Source organism: Eulemur rufifrons, chromosome 6, assembly GCF_041146395.1.
Source record: "Eulemur rufifrons isolate Redbay chromosome 6, OSU_ERuf_1, whole genome shotgun sequence".
In the NCBI taxonomy this organism is placed as follows: domain Eukaryota; kingdom Metazoa; phylum Chordata; class Mammalia; order Primates; family Lemuridae; genus Eulemur; species Eulemur rufifrons.
In genome coordinates this window covers 104,384,738-104,406,827 of record NC_090988.1, presented here as the reverse complement: position 1 = coordinate 104,406,827, position 22,090 = coordinate 104,384,738, and the positions used below count along the sequence as shown (strand labels likewise).

The 22,090-nt window shown below is 65.1% G+C and overlaps 2 protein-coding genes across 6 annotated transcripts in view; one reads left to right on the top strand and one right to left on the bottom strand.

Annotated features, from left to right (window-relative positions):
* The window catches only part of PTDSS2 (phosphatidylserine synthase 2), a 28,158-nt gene extending 19,989 nt beyond the window's left edge, over positions 1 to 8,169 (top strand). Inside the window, exons 5-12 of one of the 2 annotated variants that reach the window (XM_069470438.1) lie at positions 4,203 to 4,337; positions 4,688 to 4,738; positions 5,407 to 5,520; positions 5,705 to 5,823; positions 6,356 to 6,470; positions 6,554 to 6,699; positions 6,823 to 7,008; positions 7,302 to 8,169. In XM_069470438.1, the coding sequence (XP_069326539.1) occupies positions 4,203 to 4,337; positions 4,688 to 4,738; positions 5,407 to 5,520; positions 5,705 to 5,823; positions 6,356 to 6,470; positions 6,554 to 6,699; positions 6,823 to 7,008; positions 7,302 to 7,518 (1,083 nt within the window). In that variant the 3' untranslated portion in view covers positions 7,519 to 8,169. Of the gene's footprint in view, positions 1 to 4,158; positions 4,338 to 4,687; positions 4,739 to 5,406; positions 5,521 to 5,704; positions 5,824 to 6,355; positions 6,471 to 6,553; positions 6,700 to 6,822; positions 7,009 to 7,301 lie in introns of both variants that reach the window. The other variant, XM_069470437.1, reaches the window with a different exon arrangement.
* A 1,262-nt stretch (positions 8,170 to 9,431) lies between these two features.
* On the bottom strand, positions 9,432 to 20,709 carry RNH1 (ribonuclease/angiogenin inhibitor 1). Of its 4 annotated transcripts, none has more exons than XM_069471892.1 (10): positions 20,587 to 20,709; positions 14,016 to 14,177; positions 12,406 to 12,576; positions 11,953 to 12,123; positions 11,325 to 11,495; positions 11,062 to 11,232; positions 10,776 to 10,946; positions 10,455 to 10,625; positions 9,792 to 9,962; positions 9,432 to 9,698 (listed from the first exon to the last, which is right to left on the bottom strand). In XM_069471892.1, the coding sequence occupies exons 2-10, from the start codon at positions 14,099 to 14,101 to the stop codon at positions 9,611 to 9,613; spliced, it is 1,371 nt and encodes a 456-aa protein (XP_069327993.1). In that variant the 5' UTR covers positions 14,102 to 14,177; positions 20,587 to 20,709; the 3' UTR covers positions 9,432 to 9,610. The 4 variants fall into 4 exon arrangements, with proteins under 4 accessions (XP_069327993.1, XP_069327991.1, XP_069327994.1 ...); XM_069471890.1 differs by having other exon boundaries at positions 14,016 to 14,120; positions 20,587 to 20,643; XM_069471893.1 differs by lacking the exon at positions 20,587 to 20,709 and adding an exon at positions 16,300 to 16,333.
* Positions 20,710 to 22,090: the final 1,381 nt, after the last annotated feature.

The following is a 22,090-nucleotide window of genomic DNA, read 5'->3' as shown; positions in this document are numbered from 1 at the left end:
CACCCTCCCTCCTGGCGCACATTTGGAGAGGGGAGCGGGGTGGAGGGTGGACGCTCGTTTCAGTGCGTCTTGGGTGGGGACGCTGCCGCCGGTGTCTGTCACTGATCCTCGTTCTGCTGGAGTGACAAGCACACGTTTTGGTGGCTGCCTTCGGTGTGCAAAGGACTTTCTCACTCATGACCTCAAAACTCGGTCAGTGAGCGGCCAGGTTAGCATCGTGGCAGAGTTGACTTTGGGGGGTTGGTGTGCAGGTCTGTGAATTGTGGCGCTTGTGTAGATTGTGGAAACTGCCCTAAACCTGCCCCCCTGAGTGACCTGCCCCCCCATGAGTGACCTGCCCCCCCAGTGAGTGACCTGCCCCCCAGTGAGTGACCTGCCCCCCTGTGAGTGACCTGCCCCCCCTGAGTGACCTGCCCCCCCGTGAGTGACCTGCCCCCCCCGAGTGACCTGCCCCCCCGTGAGTGACCTGCCCCCCGTGAGTGACCTGACCCCCCCTGAGTGACCTGCCCCCCCGTGAGTGACCTGCCCCCCCGTGAGTGACCTGACCCCCCGTGAGTGACCTGACCCCCCCTGAGTGACCTGCCCCCCCGTGAGTGACCTGCCCCCCCGTGAGTGACCTGCCCCCCCCGTGAGTGACCTGCCCCCCCCCGTGAGTGACCTGACCCCCCCCCTGGAGTGACCTGACCCCCCCGGGAGTGACCTGCCCCCCCCCGTGAGTGACCTGCCCCCCCGTGAGTGACCTGCCCCCCCCCATGAGTGACCTGACCCCCCCCCCGGAGTGACCTGACCCCCCCGTGAGTGACCTGCCCCCCCCCGGAGTGACCTGACCCCCCCGTGAGTGACCTGCCCCCCCCCCGTGAGTGACCTGCCCCCCCGTGAGTGACCTGCCCCCCCCGTGAGTGACCTGGCCCCCCCCATGAGTGACCTGACCCCCCCCCGGAGTGACCTGCCCCCCCCCGTGAGTGACCTGCCCCCCCGTGAGTGACCTGCCCCCCCGTGAGTGACCTGCCCCCCCCCATGAGTGACCTGACCCCCCCCCGGAGTGACCTGCCCCCCCCGTGAGTGACCTGCCCCCCCAGTGAGTGACCTGCCCCCCCGGGTGAGTGACCTGCCCCCCCAAGTGACCTGCCCCCCCGTGAGTGACCTGCCCCCCCCGTGAGTGACCTGACCCCCCGGGTGAGTGACCTGACCCCCCCCCGGGAGTGACCTGCCCCCCCAGTGAGTGACCTGCCCCCCCCAGTGAGTGACCTGCCCCCCCCCAGTGAGTGACCTGCCCCCCCCCAGTGAGTGACCTGCCCCCCCGTGAGTGACCTGACCCCCCCGGGAGTGACCTGCCCCCCCAGTGAGTGACCTGCCCCCCCCAGTGAGTGACCTGCCCCCCCCAGTGAGTGACCTGCCCCCCCAGTGAGTGACCTGCCCCCCCCCGGGAGTGACCTGCCCCCCGTGAGTGACCTGCGCCCCCCCGGGAGTGACCTGCCCCCGTCTCTCCAGTTTGGCGCCTTGGAGACGCCGTGTGGCGGGCGGCGTCCTGGTGCCCTCTGTGCTCTGCAGGCTCTCGCAGTCCTGCTGGCGTTGTCCCTTCACACGGGGACCACAGCGGTCTGTGCGCCACGTGTGGGGAAGCACTTGGTTGTTGGGTTCAGGGGTCGTGAGCAGAGCCGCTCCGGGCAGTCCCGTGTGGCTTCCGTGTGCTCCCGGCTCCACCCTCCAGGCCGGGCGCCCAGCCGCAGCGGCTCCGGCTCGGTGGCTGTGACTTTTTGAGGAGCTGCCACAGGTCATGCCGCCTGGGTCCCCACCAGCAGTGTCAGCGCAGGCTCCGCGCTCCCGTCCGCACCTGGGATCGTCAGGCCGCGTGCGGTGGGGTCTCGGGGTTGGGTCTGCGTCTCTCTGAGTCCAGCGGTGCCGACCAGCTCTCTCCGCGCTCGGTTGCCACGCAGGTGTTCTCTTTAGTGACGTGTCCAGGTGTTTGCCCTTTTTAAAACTCGGGTGGTTAGTTTTTGTAGTCTCACATTGTGACAGTTTTTGATGTCCTAATACAAGGTCCTTGTTGGATGAGTGATGCGTGATTTTCTCCTGTGGTTTTTCCTTTTCCTTTTTTTTTTTTTTTTGAGGTAAGGCCTCACTCTCATCTGGACTGGAGGGCACTGGGGCGATCACAGCTCACTGCAGCCTTGAAAACTCCTGGGCTCAAGCGATCCTCCTGCCTCGGCCTCCTGAGTAGCTGGGACTACAGGCATGCGCCACCATGCCTGGCTAATTTTTTCTATATATGTTTATTTGTCCAGCTAATTTCTTTCTATTTTTAGTAGAGACGGCATCTTGCTCTTGCTCAGGCTGGTCTCGAACTCCTGACCTCAAACGATCCTCCCGCCTCGGCCTCCCAGAGTGCTGGGATTACAGGCGTGAGCCACCGCGCCCGGCCTAGGTCTTTAATTTCTTTCAACAATGTTTTACAGTTTTCAGAGTTTAAATTTTGCATTTCATTCCATTTATTTCCAGGTGTTTTGTTCATTTTGATGTTACTGTAAATGGAATTGTTTTTGTAATTGCATTTTGCGTTGCTCATTGCCAGTGCATAGAAATGCGACTAGCTTTTGTGTGACGATCTTGTGTTCTGCAACCTTGCTGAGCTAGTTCATCAGCGCTCATAGTTTGTGGTTTGGAGAGGGGCTTTTTTGGTGGATGGTGTAGGATTTTCTATATCCAAGATCGTGCCGTCTGCAGAAAGAGACAGTTCTGCTGCTTCCCCTCCAGGCGGAATGCCTTCTCTGCCCTTCTTGTCTGACTGTCCTGTCCGGAGGCTCCGGCGCAGTGTCGGCTGCAGCCGGCCAGGACGGACGTGCCCGTCCCACTCCGGTCTCTGCCCCCCGAGTGCGCCAGCGTGGGATTTTCATGGGTGCCCCTGTCAGGCGGGGGGTTCTGTTGCATTTCTAGTTTGTTGAGCATTTTTATCATGAAAATGCCTTTTCTGTGTGAAATGAGATGATGATAGGGGTTTTTTTCCTGGATTAACATGACGTGTTATGTTGATTGATTTTCTTATTTCGAAGCATCCTTGCGTTCCTGGGATGAATCCTTCTTGGTCATGGTGTAGAGCCTTTTCTCTGTACTGCTGGATTTGGTTTCCTAGTGTTTTGTCTAGGATTTCTGCATCCATATTCGTAAGAGAATTATTCTGTAATCTTCCTGGAATGTCTTTTTTGTGATTTGGGGGTGTCGGCATTAATTTGGATTTGTGTGAGGTCTTTCTCATGGCACACGCCGTCACTACGGCTTGTCACTGGCGGTGCCGACCCGACCAGCTGGCCGGGGTGTCTGTCAGACTTCTCCCCTGTGTGGCGACTCCTTTACTGCCCCCGACACCGGCTGCCTGGCGCTGTGGGGCGGCGCCTGGGCGCGGATCGGGGTCCTGCCCCCGCCTTGCTGCCCCAGAGCCGCTTGGTGACGGAGACACAGTCGCCACCGCAGAGTCTGTCAGACCCGCTGGGAGGGGTGTCGTGTCCAGCACTGTCTGCCTCTGTCCCCTGAGACTGGGTCCCGTCTGCTCCAGCCCCAGGCCGAGCTCAAGGGGGCTGTCTTGGTCTCCTGTCACTGTGTGGCCGGGGCCCGCCCCGAGACTCCGGCGTGTTCTCACTCCCGCTGCGCCTCCTGGACCTCGGCTCTGTCATCTGGTCTCCAGGCCACCGAGCCTCCTCCTCTTTGTCCTTTGGCTGGTGGCCAGAGGGGCTTCAAGGGAGAGTCAGGCCTGCTCGAGGGCGAACCCCCTCCCTTGAGGGACCAAGAGGAGCATCTGGCTAACAGTGGCCTCTGTGAGTCTGGGAAAGGCTGTTGTGCGTCATTTGAAGACAGAAGGGGCGTCCCACGAAGGTGACTCCTCCGTGAGGGTGTCTGGCCCTGCGGACCCGTTGGGGGTGGCGGGCGAAGTCGGGAGCACGGCCGCCTCCGTGGCCCGTCCGACCGGTGCTCCAGGTCCCGCCACCTGCCCAGGGTGAGCACAGCTGCAGAGACGTGGGGCGGCGGTCTGGGGGTCACCTCCCGCCCCCGCCCCCTTGCCGGGTCTCGGGACCCCAGGTCTGCAGCCCTGCCTGGGGTGGGACAGCTGGCAAGACTGTCGACAGGCCGACTGAGATGCGCCACAGACGTAACCCGCGTGCCAAGCCGCACCCGTCCCGGCCCCACTAACGAGGGTGCTGGCCTTGCAGACCGTGCAGGACGGCCGGCAGTTCCTGAAATACATCGACCCCAGCCTGGGGGTCCCGCTGCCAGAGAGGGACTACGGGGGAAACTGCCTCATCTATGACGCAGACAACGAGACCGACCCCTTCCACAACGTCTGGGTGAGGGCTGGGACCCCCGAGGTGGGCCCCCCGAGGGTCAGGCCGGTGTTGGGTGCCCAGGCACGGGGGCTGCCCAGGCTTCGTGACTGCGTGAGGTTGCCGCCCTCACGAGGGGTCTCTCCTGGCCGGAGACCTGCCCTGGGCCCTGTCGGTTTAGAGGGGGCTCCCTGGGGTGGGCGCCTGCTCTCTCGGATGTCCGGCGTGTCGTCTGCAGGGGCCCAGGGAGCGTCCCCCAGGTCTGGCGGGTGCTGCTCAGAGGCTCTGTGGTCCCAGCTGACCTGCCAGCCATGGGGGCAGCTCAAGCCGGGGCGGGGGCGGCTGTACCTGAGGTCAGGCCCTGTCGCCCACAGGACAAGATGGACGGCTTTGTTCCCGCACACTTTCTCGGCTGGTACCTGAAGGTACGGTGACCTCCTCTTCTGATCCCACGCCCTTCAGGCCTGCCCTGTGCTCTGGGCTGTTTCTGGCCCAGGTTGACCTTCCGTGCCCCTTGAGTGCGGTGGGTGGGTGAGCCCTGGCCGTGAGGCACCGTGCTGTCCTACAGGGTCCGTGAAAACGCCTGGGAGCCGGGGGTCTCCAGCAGGGCTGGAGTGGGCGCCCTGCCCACGGATCCCTGCCCTGTCCCCAGCATTGTGGGGCCGGGTAGGGAAGGGGGGAGCGAGAGGCGGGAAGTCCCGCCCCAGCCTGGGCTCGGGCTCCACTCCCGTCCCACTGCTGAAGGAGGGGCTGGCGCCACCCGCGGGGCCAAGAGCAGCACCCGCGCGACCCCACACGCCCACGCGGCAGCCCCGGCTCGGCCTTGGCTGGCCTGGCGGAGGGACCAGGCCTTCCCTCCAGAGCTCAGAGCTCCGCCCCTGAGCGTGAGGACACTGCCTCATTTGCTGAAAGTGTTAAAAACCAAGGCTGTTGGGGGGACAGCTGCCCACCTCACGTGCTCACCCGGGACCTCACGGGGCCGGGGGCCCTGCCGGTGGGCAGGTGGGGCTGGCATTCCCCGTGGGCGAGGCTTGTGTGCGGGGAGACCCCTGCACGCTCAGTGCCGAGCCCGACGCCGGCGTCCGCCCCGCAGACGCTGATGATCCGGGACTGGTGGATGTGCATGATAGTGAGCGTGATGTTCGAGTTCCTGGAGTACAGCCTCGAGCACCAGCTGCCCAACTTCAGCGAGTGCTGGTGGGATCACGTAGGTGCCCCGTGCGGCCTCCCGGGCTGGGGCTGGTGCATCCTGGGCCAGGAGGGACGTGACGGGAAGGGCTGTGGGCCTCGCGGGTCCTCACGCCTCCCAGCTCTGTGGGGCCGGGCGTCGCCTTCCGGTGCTGGGCGGGGGTCCCACGGGTGTCTGCCTCCCACCTGGTTGCTGCCCCCAGTGGATCATGGACGTGCTCGTCTGCAACGGGCTGGGCATCTACTGCGGCATGAAGACCCTCGAGTGGCTGTCCCTGAAGACCTACAAGTGGCAGGGCCTCTGGAACATTCCAACCTACAAGTACGTCTCGGGAGCCTCAGCAGGGGCTGGGTGGGTGTGGCGCCTGAGGTGGCGTCTGCTGCCCTGCCTCGGTGGCCCCGAGGGCCAGGTCTGTCCAGCGTGCTGCGGGGGGGGGCGGGGTGGCCCTCCTGGAATGTCCACTCTGTGGCACCGGCCACCCCACACTGCCCCTGCCTGTGGTCTCGTTACGGAGTAGTTGCAGGTGCTCTGTTGTTTTTACTTTCGGATTTGAAAAAGGAAACAAAAGTCTAAGAAAAGTCCCAGGGCCATGCTGGGGAGGCCTCACCTCCTGTCTGTTGGTGCCCTAGGGCCCCCGGAGCCAGCGCAGAGCCCTCTCGAGGGGCCAGGGCCGCGCTGGCTGGGCTGGAGGAGGGTCCTACACCGGGGAGGGCCGTGGCAGGTGGGGCTTGGCCTGGGGCGGGTAGACCCCGCTGCTCCGCGCCCGTCCCGGGGCTGGCGCTGCCCCGCAGAGCAGTCCTGGTGTGCGAGGTGGGGAGGCCTCGTCTCAGGCCGACGGCCCTCCGGTCCGCAGGGGCAAGATGAAGAGGATCGCCTTCCAGTTCACGCCGTACAGCTGGGTCCGCTTCGAGTGGAAGCCCGCCTCCAGCCTGCGTCGCTGGCTGGCCGTGTGCGGCATCATCCTGGTGGTGAGGCCGGGCTGCCCTGGGGTCGCACGGCTGGCCGGCGGCCGGAGCGAGGGCTCACCCTCTCCGCACCCTCCCGCCCCCAGTTTCTGTTGGCGGAACTGAACACGTTCTACCTGAAGTTCGTGCTGTGGATGCCCCCCGAGCACTACCTGGTCCTCCTGCGGCTGGTCTTCTTCGTGAACGTGGGCGGCGTGGCCATGCGCGAGATCTACGACTTCATGGACGACCCGTGAGGGCCGCGGGCCGGGCCGGGGTGCAGGGGAGGGGTGCGGAGGGCGGGAGGCAGAGCCGGGGCTGCCTGGGGGGCCCCGTGGGGCTGGGGGAGCTGGGCCAGCCGCTGCCCCCTCTGCAGGAAGCCCCACAGGAAGCTGGGCCCGCAGGCCTGGCTGGTGGCGGCCATCACGGTCACGGAGCTGCTCATCGTGGTGAAGTACGACCCCCACACGCTCACCCTGTCCCTGCCCTTCTACATCTCCCAGTGCTGGACCCTCGGCTCCGTGCTGGTGCTCACCTGGACCGTCTGGCGCTTCTTCCTGAGGTCAGTGGGGGCAGGGCTGGTGCTCTTGGCGGGGGCCCCGCCCCGGCCAGCGGCTGTCCTCGTCTCCGGGCACAAGCTCTGCCGCGGTTTGTTTAATTGTCCCTGCCCGACCCTCTGGGCGCGGCTGTGCCAGCTTCCCTGTGGCAGCCAGCCCGGGCCCTCCTGACCCACAGGCCCCCAGGGGCTCGGGCCTCGTGACCTCTGAAGGGACAAAGGTGCCCGGATGTCCACGGGGCCCAGCCGGGGGCTGGTGCGGGAGCAGGTGTGACCGGGCCTCCCTGCGCCACCCCCAGGGACATCACCTTGAGGTACAAGGAGACCCGGCGGCAGAAGCAGCAGAGCAGGGGCGGCCCGGGCAGAGCCGTCGGCAACGGGGACCAGCACCCACTGGGGCCGGACGAAGACCCGCCAGGGCCGGGGGTGGCAGAGGGGACGGGGGCGGCAGAGGGGACGGGGGCGGCAGAGGGGACGGGGGCGGCAGAGGGGACGGGGCCTCCAGCTCCAAACTGACCTGCAGCTCAGCCACCCCGGGAGCCTCCCCGGACCCAGGCCCGCCTTGAGGTCCTGTTCTTCCTCCTGTGCGCTCCACTCAGAGGGACTGAGGAGGGGTGAAGGCAGCCTGCCCTGGCTTCATCTGCGTGTGTGCACGTAAGCGTGTACACACGGGTGACTGCGTGTGATACACGTGTGTGTCCTTGGTTGCTGGGGCTTGGCCCAGGGCAGCTGGTTCCTCTGGAGTGAGGGTCCCTGCGCAGCCCAGTGGCCTCTGGCCCCGAGTGCCCCGTCACCCAGCCCTGGCACGGCCCAGCCCTGGCTCCGCCGGCCCTCTCCGCGCCCCTCGCCCCAGCTGCTCCGAGGCAGCGCGGTGGGGGCGGGGGCCCCTCCTGGCGGCCTGTGTGCGAGGGACGGTCGTCCACCGAGCGGCCGAGAGGCGTCGATCAGACGGCAGCACTGAGCCGTTCCCGCGAGTCTTCGTTTGGCAGAGTGACCTGGCGGCCTGTGGATGGCGTTGGAGGCCGCTGGACTGGCCCCTCAGGGTAAACTGAGTCGGACACTCGAAGGGCCGGAGGCCTGTAACTGGGTGCTGGGACCCGTGTCCGTGGCTCCCTGAGTTCAGGGTCATCCCCACGAGCAAACAGAACAAATAAAGTGGCGACGAAGGTCTGCAGCCTCCTCCTCCTCCCTGCCTTCCGCGCCCCCTGGGAGACCCGCGAAGCACGGGGGGCCGGCAGGTCGGCTCTGCCTCTGCCCGAGACCCCCTGGAGTGCGGTGGGTGCGTGTGCGGGTCGCCGGGGCCACCTCCCCACCGCTGCATCTGTCCCGGCCGTGGGATGGGGCTGGTGACCCGCTGGGCAGTGGCCACAGGGTCCCTGGGAGGGGCAGCCACCTGCTCAGGCTGGAACGTTAAAACCCGACCATGAAAATTTGCAAGCGCACACGAAGAGGCGAAAGCGTGGTGGGAAGATTCCACCCTCCGTAAGTCGCGGGGCTGGAACGTGGGGCGCTTGAGGACTGTACCCCAATGCCTCTGCCCAGGGCGGCTCCTGCAGCGGTTTCCCCGAGTCCTGCGTGTGTCCCTGACACTGTCCTGCTGGGGCCACTGTGTCCCGCACGGGCCAGGGTCACGCCGCTGCCCTCACGCTTCCCTGGAGCTGGAGCCGCTCGACGTCCCCCCAGCACCCCCAGGAAGCTCCTTCTGCTCCCCTCACGGGTGGCGGCTTTGACCCCTTGGTGAGAGTGGCGGCCCCGTCTCCCCGCTGCAGGGACAGCCTCCCTGACGCCACCCTGGCCACCCTGGGCCCTCGGCGCTGCATCTGGTGGGTGGACATGGCACCTCGCTGGAGGGGCCGCCCCACCCGTCCTCACTCGTCCCAGCTCTGGTCTCTGAGGCTATGACACGCTCCGGGCCCACCTTGTGCATGTTTTGCCGCAGGCCTGGGTCACCCTGTTCTCCAGGGAGCCCTGGTTCCTCTGAACAGGGGATCAGATTTGTCACAGAAACTGAAGACCGTGGGGCACCTTGACAGGCGTCACAGCAGCAAACCTGAAGTCTGTGCCTGGGCACTCGGCCCTCAGAGCCGACGAGCCTCCCACGGCCTCGCGGGGCAGCCCCCCCCCAGCCCCCGGCAATGCAGGTCCCCCCTGGGCTGCGCAGGGGCTTGAGGTGCACCCGGCCCCCCCATCCAGAGAGCCGCAGAGCTGACGGGGCTGGGGCTGGCGGGGGGACGGTGCTGGGGCCCAGGCTGCAGGCGGCCAGGCCAGGGCAGCTCCCGCAGGCCCCGCACACCCCGTGACCCCAGAGTGGCGGGAGGTGGGCGCCACTAATAATGGCAGAGAGGGGCCGAGACCCCTGCTAGCCCTGGACACTGTGGTCTCCTCAGGGGACCCCACAAGGAAGGACGGGCACCCTCTTGCCAAAAAAGTGCTTTAATGACGATAAAGTGTCTAAACTTTTCTAAAATAAGTTGATTTAAGCGTTTCTTTCCAGGGAAAGCTAGGATACCCACAGAGTGCGCCCCCCGGGGAGCCGGTCCACCCTGTGGGTGGCTGCGGCCACTGTCCAGGGAGAGCAGGTGGAGGAGCCTGGTGGCCGGCAGTGGGCTCAGGAGATGATCCGCAGGGACGGCTTGTCCTCCTCCAGGACCCTCACCTGGTTGTCTATCTCCTCAGACCAGTAGATGTCGTACAGGCTGCGCAGGGTGGGCAAGGAGTGGGCTGGGTGTCCCCGCCCCGTCCCCACCCCCGCCCCGCCTGCCTGAGCCCCGGGCCGGGCGCCCACTCACACCAGCTGCTCCAGGGCGCAGCCCGGCTGCCGGAGGCTGTCTATCAGCTGCAGGACGCCCGGGTCTCCCAGGCAGTTGTTGCTGAGGTCCAGCTCGCGCAGGCTGCGGTTGGCCAGCAGGGTCGAGGCCAGGCTGCCACAGCCACCGTCGGTCACCTCGCAGTCCCCCAGCCTGGGGGGAGCAGGGTGGAGGTCAGGACGGAGGATGGGCTGTGTGACCTGGGCCTGGGATGGTGACAGGCCCATGCCCGGCGTGCCAGAGGACCCCGAAATGCTCCTGCACCGGCTGCTCCCCCAGTGCGGCCTGGCAGCTTGTGTCTCAGTCCCTGTCCGGCCCCGGGCACGGCGAACCCGAATACGACGGACAGAGAGCTCTTTAGAAGCTGCCAGGAGGATCACGGTGGATCAGGGATCAGAAGAGCAGAGTTCCCCCAGAAGACAGAAAATGACACAGCAGCACTGGCCAGCGACGGGCCCACGCGCGGCACAGGGCTCCACACCCAGCCAAGGCTCCCAAGTCACCTCCGTGGCATGTTTCTTGGGAACTTCTAGAGAAAGTGCTTTAGCAAGAGTCGGGGAGACCCGGAAAGAGACCAGGCTTCAAGCGTGGAACCCCAGAGCCCGCTTACTGTTCCACGGGACGCGCACACACACGCACACGCACCAGAGCACCCGCAGCACGGCGCCCGGCTGGCACAGGCCCTGGCCGAGCTCCCGCACACCCGCGTCGCCCAGCTTGTTGCTGCTCATCTGCAGCTCCAGCAGGGACTTGTTCTGCGCCAGCACCGAGCTGAAGAGGGGGCAGCAGGCGGCGGTGAGGCTGCAGGTCTTCACCCTGTGGACGGCGCGGTTTGGGCCACGGCTGCAGCCGGCCCTTCCCCCCAGGCCCCGGGCCCCCGCCAGGCCGCACCCCTCCCGGGCAGGACCCGAGGGTCGGGGCTGAGCCGGCAGCCCCAGCGCCTCGCCCGCCCCCCTGGGGCCTCACCACAGCGACTCCAGCTGGCAGCCGGGCTCCAGCAGGCTCTCGCACAGCAGGCGGGCGCCCGCGTCCCCCAGCTCGTTGCCGGCCAGGCTGAGCTCCTTGAGGCTCTCCTTGGCCCTGAGGACGCGGCACAGCTCCCGGCAGCCCTCTGCGGTGATGCCACACTCCCAGAGCCTGCGGGGCAGCGACACGCTCTACAGATGCTCCTCACCAGCACCGGGCGCAGCGGGGGACGGGGCGGGGGGGGGGCACCCGGGAGAGCCGTCGCCCCCGAGGGAGGCCGGCTCACCACAGCGTCCTGAGCCGGGAGCTGGGCCGCAGCAGCCCCGGGCACAGCTCCGCCAGCCCCGCGTCGCCCAGCTGGTTGCTGCCCAGGTCCAGCTCCCGCAGCGAGGCCTTGGAAGCCACGATGCCGCACAGGTCCCTGCAGTTGGCCGTCGTGACACCGCAGCTCTCCAGCCTGGGACGCAAGATGTGCCGTGGGAGCAGGGAGCCCCCCCCCCTCCCCGCCCCAAGCTGCTCCCCGCACCCCCCACCCGGCCCCGCACCTACTTGAGCGTCTCAAGCTGGCAGGGGGAGTCCTTCAGGCCCTGGCACAGCACGCGGACGCCGGCCTCGCCGATCTCGTTGTTGCTCAGCATGAGCTCCTTGAAGTCCGGCTTGGCCCGGAGCACCGAGGCCAGGGGCTCGCAGCTGGCGGCCGTGAGGTTGCAGTACTCCAGCCTGGGGCGGGCGGGCGGGTGTCAGCCCCCGGGACGGGGACAGGGAGGGGTGCGACCCCTTAGCGTCGCGGGAGTACTGAGGCCCAGAGACCCATCCCCAGGGCTCAGGGCAGGGCGGGCAGTGTCCAGGGCTCCAGCCCACGTGGACACCGGAAACCCTTCACCAGCCCAGAGGCCCCTTCGCACCCAGGGCTCTACCAGACCCGGGAAATCACGCTCGGCCGTGGTCACTCGTGGCCAGGCCACCTGACTCAGCTGGCACCGGTTCCCGCCATGGGTCCCAGGACGGCTGCCAGCGCCTTGCAGAGGCAACTGGATGGGGAGGTGGGACCCAACGGGGTCCCCAGCCGCAGCGCCACAGGGGAGGAGCACCTCGGGGCCCTGCGACCCGGCCCCTCCTCGGTTCCCACGTGCCGGGGAGGGGCAGCGGGGAGCCACCCCCAGCAGAGCACACTCACTGCAGCCTTTCAAGGTGGCACCGGGGGTCCAGGAGTCCCTCGCAGAGCAGCCGTAGGCCCGTGTCCCCCAAGGGGTTGTCGCTGAGGTGCAGCTCTCGCAGGGTGGGCACGGAGCGCAGCACGCCGGGCAGGACCCCGCAGCCGGCCTCCGTGAGGCAGCAGTTCTGCAGGCTGGCGCACACCCGCCGTCAGGGCCTCCCCGCGGCCAGGCAGCACCTCGCAGGGGGCAGGTCTGTGCCTGTCCTTCCCTGGGGGGGCTCTGGGTCCGCGGGCCCAGGGCTGTTCTGCAAAGCCCCTTGTCCGCAGGGTGGCGCGGTGATGCCCAGGGGTGACAGGGGCCCTGTCCCCGCAGTGTGTGGACACCACCCACGTGCCTCCGGCTGAAGCTGACGCGCCCGCAGCCGTTGCCGGCCCACCGCGGCCCCTGCAAGCCCGGGCAGGGCCCCAGCTCACCTCAGCTTCTGGATCTTGCAGCTGGGGCTCTGCAGGCCCTGCAGCACCAGGCGCACGCCAGCGTCGCCCAGCTCGTTGGTGCGCAGGCTGAGCTCCGTCAGGGCGGGGTTGGCCCGCAGGGCGGAGCTGATGTCCTGGCACCGCACCTCCGTGAGGCCGCAGTCATCCAGCCTGCAGGCAGGACCCTGGAGTCACCACTCGGCCACACCAGCCTCAGGCTCAAGGACCACCCCACACGCAGGGCGTGGCCCATCAGTGGGCCAAGAAATGAGCAAGATGGGTCACACCGGCACGTTTCAAAAACGAAACAAAAAACAGGAGAAATTGTACAGAACTTCTGTTTAAGACACTCAAACACTGCAGACGTGTGTCTGCGGCACGCTGTCTTCTCCACGTCCTGCCTCGGGGCCCAGGGCACGAGGGCGCCTGGTCTGTCCAGAGAGGGGACGGCTTGGGGGACGTGCATGGGACAGGACACAGCAGCCGATGGGAGGGGCTCCCAGCAGTCGGAGCTGTGATGTGGGAGCAAAAACAAGCCACGATGCTCGATCACAGCTCAGCAGCATGGGTATCTTCACGCCATCCCGAGTAAATGAATCATTGCAGGTGGGAGGAAAGCCGGCTCTTGTTCACAAAAGGCTGTTCGCTGGTAAACGGGGAGGGGACGACAAGTACCGCACACGATGGCCGTTCCAGTGCGAGCCACCAACGCCGCGGAAACCCGCAGGTGAGTCTGAGCAGAGCCGGCATCAGCAGAACCTCAAAGCGCCTCCCAGACGCCGTCAGTGACAAGGGAAGAAGGGCGGCTCCACAGGGGAGACACCGCAGCCACCACCTTCACCAGGTGGTCGCAAGGTGCCACGATGGGCCCACGAATTCCTGCCAAAAACTTGTGACTTCAGCCACGAGAACAGCCCAGATGAGCCCACATGGAGGGGGTCCGCAGGAGCCTGGCCCCGCCCACGGCTGTCAGAGCACCGGGACGGAGGGACGGGGCTGTCACAGATGGGAGGAGCAAACACCACGTGGAATCCCGGACTGAGCAGGCACAGGGAGAGGGCACGGTGAAAAAGCGGACCGGTGCCTGCAGCTGGACGTGCGGGGCCAGCGCTGGCATCTCTGTTTGGCCGAGTGCCAGCTGTGCCCAGCTGCCGCGAGATGCTGTCATCGGGGGAGGCTGGGGAGGGCGCACGGGAGCCCTGTGCTGCCTTCCTGTCTCTTCCGCAGACCTGAAACTACTTCACGTAACACGCTCACGGTGAGGCCCACGCAGGCACCTGCCTCTTGCTGTCAAACCTTCCGGGCTGCTGGGTTTGTGAGAACTTTGAGGACAGAGGCCAGTCCGACTCGGCAGGGACCGGCAGCACCTCCACGGCCACTGACCGAGGGGCCTCGGCCCAGTCCTGCCCCCGGGTTCCCAGAGGGAGGGAGGAGCCGAGCCCACGGGGCCAGAGGCCCCACCAGCCGGCCCCCGCCTGTGTCTGCAATGGGCTTTACAGTCTAAATGGTTGGAAAAAGCACAGGATCAACATTTCCTGCCACGTGAAAACGACATGGAATCACGTCTGTGTCCATAAATAAAGCGCCCCCGCCCGCACGCCGGGCCTCACCTGACCACCTGGTACTGCTGGATCAGCGGCAGCAGCTCTGTCCACCTGGCGTCACTCAGCTGCTCACACTGGATGTCCAGACTCATGGTGGGGCTGAGGTGTCGCCTGCGTCGGAGAGAATGTCTCAGCCAGATTCTCCCGCGGTCTGACAGGCCAGAGAGTCTGCAAAGGGGGAAAAAAGCCCACACGGTGGGGCCGGTGCTTCAGGAAGAGCCATAGCCTCCCCCGTGGCAGGGGCCTGCCTTGCTCCCGGTCGTCACGCTCTCCGGCTCAGCCTCCCCGAGCGGACGTGGGGGCAGAGGCTGCGTAACCAGCTCCCCTGGCAACGGCCACCACAGGCAGGAAGCCTGGGGACTGGATGTGGGGTGCAGATGCCAGCCTCACCTCCTGCCCACATGCCTTCAGGGGGCACCTGCTGCCCAGGAGAAGGTGGGGATGGCAAGTCTGGCCCAGGAAGCCCCTGCCTCTTACTTCCCTGGACAAGGGCAGGGTGGGACTGGGGTGGTCTGTGGCCCGGAGACCCCAGGGGAGCACAGGGGCTGTGGAAACCCTGCCTGTCCACTGGGCCTGTCCTCGCCCTGAGGACAAGGAGGGTCAGGCTCCCACTCGGCCAGGGACCCCCAGGATCCTGGCCTCACGAGCCCTGGGCAAGACAGAGAAGGTAGGGTGTCCTTGGGTGGCCACTGGGGACATAAGCTTCCATGACCCCATTCTGGGGCCGGGGACATCCTCCGCGCCACCCTGGGCCAGCCCACAGGGAAGCCAGGCTGTCAGGCAGGCTGGGTTACAGGCCCTAAAACCTCACCAGGGACAAGCTCGGAGCCTGAATGAAGGAGGTGGCCCTGCAACGATGTCCCTGAGGACCGGGCCGAGAGCACAGCACAGGTGCCCTGCCCCGGGTCAAGGGAAAGTGAAGCCGTCAGAGAACCGTGGGACACCCACCCACGCCAGCCCCAGCACACGCCACTGGCGGGCAGACACGTTCCCTGGGCAGCTGCCACGCAGTGGCTGGGGACAAGGGCTGGGCAGGACCCACCCCGGGGGGTAGGGACACCTGGAGAGGTACGCAGGGGCAGCCAGGGAGGGCTCCCTGTTTTTGGACAAAGTGACCCACGGTGCTGACACTCGGGAGGGGCAGCTGGGCTTCATTCAAAAGCCACAGGAAAAGCCCAGGAGACGCACTGCTGGGAATGACGCAGCTCCAGCCGCCCTTTGCAAAGGTGCCAGACAGGATGATGCGGCCTCGGTGAGTTCCCGGTTCCCCGAGAATCCCCTCCCGGTTCCCCGAATCCCCGAATCCCCGCTTCCTGAGAACACTGCTCTTCTCACTCCTGGTCTGCCCGTGCCTGGCACGGCCTGGCCTTGCTGCAGGGGCCCTCCCCACTCCCTTCCCAGGGCTGGTCAGGGTGACAGGGACGGTGGCCAAAGTGGAGGGAGGAGGCCCCGGTGCCAGCCAGGAGGGGAGACATGCTCACACAGGCCTGCAGAGGAAACGGAGGCAAGGGCGCCAGTAACTCACCAGGGTCACCAAGCCCACCGCGCAGAGCACAGGAACAAAACCAGCCCCGCCTGGGTGGGGGCCTAGGGAGGCCAGGGTGTGGTCACCCAAACAGACTGGAATTCACGGGCACAGTCATCTCCTGACACGCTGTGGGGTGGGGGAAGGAGGGGCCGCGGGGCCGCGGATGGTAACTCTGACTTCCCCATGGGAGGAGCCCCAGCCCCAGCACCCGCTCCGCAGTCCAGCCTGGGAGCAGCGCTGCCTTCTGCGCCCCAAGAGTCTTCCTCCTGGGACAGCACGAGGGGCTCTCCCGCCACAGTCTGGGGTCAAGGACACGGATGCGGAGTGGAGGTGGCGGCTGAGCCCCAACGCCGGCTGGGCGCTGGGACCAGGAAGATGCCGCTTAACTTGCGTGGTTCACTGCTGCCACTGAAGCCCGCGACATCCCCCAAGGATGCCGCGTGTGCAGCCTTCTCTAGACGCTACGCGGCCCCACAAGCGGGTCAAGAGCACGTTTCAGGCCCACAGGGGAACCAGCGCCCCCGGCTGGGCTGCTCCCCGCCGCGGCCCGAGTCGGTCCGTCCCGGATCCGAACCGCAGTGGGCACAGGCCTCTCTGCCGGCCCTGCGCCCCGGCGGGCCGCGTGGGAGGCACCGGCCACGCTCGGCAGGTCCCACGGACCCGCTGGTTCTGGACGCTCCGCCGCGTATCAGACGGCCCGGGGGGACCCCCGGATAAAGCACGCAGGGGGCGCTGCCGGCCCAGCCTGCCCGGGACGCTCACCTGCGCTCAGAGCCGCCGAGGCCGCCGCCGCGCTGCTTCCGCCAGGCCGGGCGGGGGCGGGGCTCCGGGAGGGGCGGGGCTCCGGGAGGGGGCGGGGCGGGGCTCCGGGTGGGGGCGGGGCTCCGGGAGGGGCGGGGCTCCGGGAGGGGGCGGGGCTCCAGGCCAAAGGGTGTGTCCGCCCTGGGGGCCCCGCCCTGCCCTCGCCCACCCGACCCTCCGGCCCGCACCCGCGCTGCCCGCCCCCCCCCCCCCCCCCCGGGCCGGGCCGGGCCTTTGCGCAGACACGAGCGGAGCCCTGGCCGCTTTCCGCTGGCGGGCGACAAGACCACGTCCCGTCCCATGTCCCACCTTCTGGCCCCAGCCGGCCTTTCAGTTTCATGTCCCAGAACAAGCGCCTGTGCCCCCCGCCCCAGGCACTTCTGCCAGCGGAGATGAGCCCTGACCACCCTCACCGGGACCTCGCGTCGCCGGGACCCCCACGCTTACGGGGACTCCCCCCCTTCGCTGGGACCCTACCCTCACGGGACCCCCACCCTCGCCGGGACCCCCACGCTTACGGGGACTCCCCCACTTCGCTGGGACCCTACCCTCACAGGGACCTCCACCCTCGCGGGGACCCCCACCCTTACCAGGGACCCCCAATCTGCCTCCTCCCACGAGCTGCCGGACTCCAGCAATTCCCCAGAACACAGAAGCAAAGCACACCTGAGACACCCCGTTTTGCTGCCAGACTGGAAAGGACGGAAAGGGTGACAATGATTTGCTGTGGCTGAGGGGAAGCGGGGGAGACTGTGATGAGGCTTTTTGCACAATTTGGAGTTGTGTAAAACATGCTCAGGCCGCTCCGTTTCTGTGTATCAGGCAACAGAAACATTGAGGAGTGAGCCTAGAAGACGTGCTCAGGAATGGTCTATTCACAGCATTTTGTAAACATCCAAACTTGGAAACAATCCAAAGAGCTATCAGTAGGAAAACGGTTAAATACTTTGACACACCACAACCTGCCAGGTGACAAGACTCCTACAGACAGGAAAAGATCTCCCAGGGTAGGCGGTTCCTGCGGAGACTCGGAGTAGAGCGCGCTGCTTGCAGGGACTGAGGTGGGCTGGAGAGTCCGCGCGTCTCCGCCGCGGGGCACCCAGGCGCCCGGCCCTCCTGCACACACGGCCGGCCATGCATCTATGCCAGGCGCCCCCCGCTGACCTGCAGGCGCTTTAGAGCACCCGGAGCTCGGTGTGTTCCCGCTGCGCAGGCATTTACCATTCACCAACGCTTACTGGACACCTACTGTGTGCCAGGCACAGTTGCAGCAAGACAGGGCAAAGGTGTCAGCTCTCAGGAATTCACAGTCAAGGGGGGATGTACAGAATTAAAACGGGGAGAGTGCCAGGTGGGGGCAATCACTGCAGGTAAGGGGGAGCAGTGTGCTGGGTGGCAGGGAGGAGGCGAGGCCTGGCGGGCGGGAGCTGGTGGCACAGGAAGTGGAGTGGAGAGGGTTTCCAAGGCACTGCACACAGGGCTCACTGCAGAGCTGGCTTAATCTTCATGGCTGGAGCCAGCAGCTGGCCAGTGGCCTGACGGGGCCGGTTCTTTTGGGTTGTACAGTGAAGAGTTTACTCAGTATGGGGAAGAAAATTTGGCTGGGGCAGCCCTTGCTTGTTGCCCTAGCTTGCTGGGTGTCAGGAGGACAAAGGGGTGGGGATCACCAACTCAGGGTCCAGGGTTCCAGGAGAGCTAGTGGCTGGGCAGGGGCAGGCCACACAGGTACAGACAACCCCAGGCACCTGCAGGCCAAGGGTGTGTCCAACGCCTGCCAAGGTGCTCAGGACGAGTGGAGTGCAGACAGCACGCACGCCTTCCACCCTGACGCAGGACAAGGAGGGCCACTGCAGCCCGGGGAAGGGTGAGAACACAGGGAGAGAGTACGGGAGGGCTACGGAGGGGGCCTCCGAGTGCACTAGAGCCCCTGCCAACTTTCCTTTCTTCCTTTCTTTTAGAGACAGGGTCTTGTTCTGTCGCCCACGATGAGTGCAGTGGCACGATCACAGCTCGCTGTAACCTCAAACTGCTCGACTCGAGCAATCCTCCTGCCTAGGCCTCCCAAAGCTCTGGGACTACAGGCATGAACCATCGTGCCCAGCCAACTTTAACACGGTTTTTACCCCACCAGCAGGATGTGCTTCTTGTAGAAAAATCAGAAGACAGAGATAAGAAAATGAAAAGCTCTAGAATCCTCATCTTCCAGAGATAAGCACTCTGACATTTGTGTACCTGTTGATACACGTTATCTGTACACAACACACATTTAAAAAAAAAAAAAGGCACATCAGGAATGGTAGACAGAAGAACGGCCCCAAAAGGAGTCCTGGTCCTAATCTCCAAACCTCTGAAATTACAGGGAAAATGAAAATCTCAGGATCATCCCCTAACTCTTCATGCAAATGAAGGCCAAGCCCGGGGGTGAGTCCACAACACCTTCTCCCACATGAACAGCTGCTACTAACTTCACATCAGCCAGATCCCCACGGCGGGTAAAGGCCTCAGGCATCTACAAGGGCTGTCCCCACAGATCACTTACAAGGAAATTCTTTGCTGGCCTCCCATAAACAAGGAGTTGCAAATTGTAACTTTGGGTCTACATACAGCCTAAGTTTAGCTCCTGAAACTAAAGTCTGTTCAATTCATCCACCCAAATAAATGACTGAGGCAAAAATCTCTACCAATGGAGGTTTATTATGCCAAAGTTGAGTACTGGCCCAGGAAAAACACAAACCAAACCACAGCCGGTTACAGGTTTATCTTCCCAGATGCAGAACAGAGAGGAGATGGGATCATTCTGCCACCTACCAAGGGACATCTAAATAACCAGGCTTCCTTCATTCCTTTTCTCTTGTAACATTTGCCTGATCTTATGTAAAATACAGATTTCCTGGGCCTCACAAGAATGGGACCATTTGTCTCACTGCCCACTCCCCCTTCCTGTTTTCTTTCTGTATGCCCCGTCCCCTTTAACAACTGAGTTCTCAAATTGCACTGTTTTTCCTTTTTTTCTGGGCCCATCCTCCATTGATTAAGATCTTTGCCCCTGTCACTTATTTTGAGTTGTCACTTACATGGCAAAATGGGCTTTGCAAAAGCGACTCAGTTAAGGATTCTGAGATGGGGAGGTCATCCTGGAGTACCCGGGTGGGCCCCGTGCACTCAGTGTCCCTGTAAGGAGCGAGGCAGACACAGGGGTTCCAAGGTGGAAGGCAGCCTCTAGAAGCTGGAAAAAGCAAAGCAGCAGATTCCCCCTGAGAACTTCCAGGAGGAACCAGCACTGCCGACAGCTTGATTTTAACCCCCTAAAACTCATTTAGGACTTCTGACCTCCAGAAGTGTAAAATAACAAATTGGTGGCAATTTTGTTGTGGTGGGGATTGCAACTGCTGTAAGAATCCTCACTGAAGAATCTGTATACAATGTAACCTTTAATGGCCATGTTGTGTGCAAACACCAGTATTCCGCAGCCAGCCTCTACAGGCGGACATTCAGACAGTTTACAGGGTTTCAGGTTTTCCACCACCCCTGAAAGGGGCCTGCCTGGTTCTAAGGTCAAACTGCCCCCCAGGAGCTGCGAGAGTCCACCAGCTTCCGCCGAACCGCGGGCGCCCTGGCTGGGCGGACCAGTGCTCCAAGTGCCTGGGCCGCCTTCTCCATCGCAGCCAGCCCCGCGACAGTCCTGACGCCCAGGCCCGGTTCCGCTCCCCTCCGTGCCGGGGCCGCCCGAGGGCCAAGACCACCAGGGCCGTGCGCACGTCCCCCGAGGCCTCGCAGGACGGGGCCCCGCCCCCGAGCGCGCCGGGTGGGACGCGGGCGAGTGCCCTGCCCGGGCTGTCCTTCCTGCGGGTCGGCTCTTTGGGGAGCAAGGCCAAGGGCTACGCCACGCGGGAAGAGAGCTCGGCGGGGCACGCTCAGCCCCCAGCTCCAACCCCCAGGGGGAACCGCGGCCGCGCGGGGACGAACCACGCAGGCGCGGACCCGTCCCCCGCTCCAGGACTCCCGGCATGCCCCGGGAAGGCGCGATGACGCCATCGGGTGCGCCACGTCCGCGGGCGCCCCGCCCCCGCCCGGCCCCACCGCCCACGGCCCGCCGCCCCCGCCTCGGCCTCCGCCCAGCCCCACCTCGGGGCGCGTCTGGGCCCAGCAGCCGGGGTCGCGGGGGCGCCGGCGCGCGTGCACAGGAGCCGACCACAGCCGGCGACGGCAAGGGCTGGCCGCGGCTGACGCATCGCTTGAGGGACTGACCTCGAGGCGCCCGAGGGACTGTCGCCGGCCTGCAGACCCAGCGCGACGAGGCCGGTTTCGGACTGGGGCGGGCGGACCGGGCCGAACGGGGCGGTGTCTGCGGCCAACGGGGGCCCTGGCGGAACGGGGCGCGCGGGGGCGGGGCCTGGGGCGGGGCCGGCGGTGGGGCGGGGCCTTAGGGGGCGGGGCCTTGCGGGCGGGGCGGGTCCCGGGGCGGGGCTAGAGCGGACCCGCGGGGGCGGGGCCGGAGGTGGGGCGGGGCCTTCAGGGCGGGGCCTTGCGGGCGGGGCTAGAGCGGACCCGCGGGGGCGGGGCCGGAGGTGGGGCTTGCCCGGGCGGGGCGGGGTCTCGCTGTCCGGGGCGGTGCAGAGATCGGGGGCGGGGCTAGAGCTGGGTCTCCCTTGCGGTGGGTGGGCCTCGCGGAGGCCGCGACCTCAGGTACCCCTGAAAGAGGGACACCTGGGGGAGGCTCGGGCCTGGGGGCGCCACCGGCCCGGGAGGCTGCTGTGCGGCCACGTTGGGTGGTGTCCCGAAGGTGACGTCTCCTGGGAACGGATTTATTTCGGTGTCAGAAGTTTAAACACTTTTGGTAAAAATGTATGGTCTACGTTATTGTTCTTTGTACTTGGTGAACTTTTCTAAAATCAGTTCCAGCCGAGCATCCCCGAGGGTCTCGGGCCAGCATGAGGGTCTGCGAGCCGGGCGGGCTGCTCGGAGGAGGAGGAAGACCTCGAGGAGGCCCGCCTCTGCTGCAGGGGCCGGACCGCGTGCCTGTCACTGTTGCTTTGTGTTTAATGGGCACCAACTGTCCAGGCTTGTTGGAATCGTGACTAAATTAAGAACAGTTTCTAGGCCGGGTGTGGTGGCCTGTAATCCCAGCGCTCTGGGAACCCGAGGCAGGGGGGATCGCTTGAGCCTAGAGTTCGAGACCAGCCTGGGCAAGAGCAACAGCCTTTCTCGACAAAAGATAGAAAAATGAGCAAGTGTGATGGCGCATGCCTGTAGTCCCAGCTACTGGGGAGGCTGAGGCAGGAGGATCGCGTGAGCCAGGAGGCTGCAGTGGGCTGTGAAGACACCACTGTACTCCAGCCCGGGAGACAGTGAAATCGTGTCTCCAAGAAAAGGGGTGGCCGACCTCCGGGGAAAGCTCGGGGCCTGGAACCAGCGGGGCCCCGAGCTTGGTGACCAGTGGCAGATTCTTTGGCCTTCAGAACTTGATTGTTTCATCTGTAACCAGGGCTACCAAATGTACCTCCCTCCAGGTGGCAAGGTTTCAGTGAGGTGATGCAGGTAGCTCTTTAGGGCACATGGGCTCTCAGTATTGTTTATGCACAGCGTAGGCTGCAAAACCAAAATGCTTTTGATTTAGAATCTGGATGTGAGGTTTAGAATTCATTGCAGGATGCTACAAGGATGCTGCTGGCCTGATTTCTGGACTGCAAGAGTTACATTTTTAGGAAAGCTGCTCAGATGTTCTAGATTCATTTCATTCTTTTCTATGCCG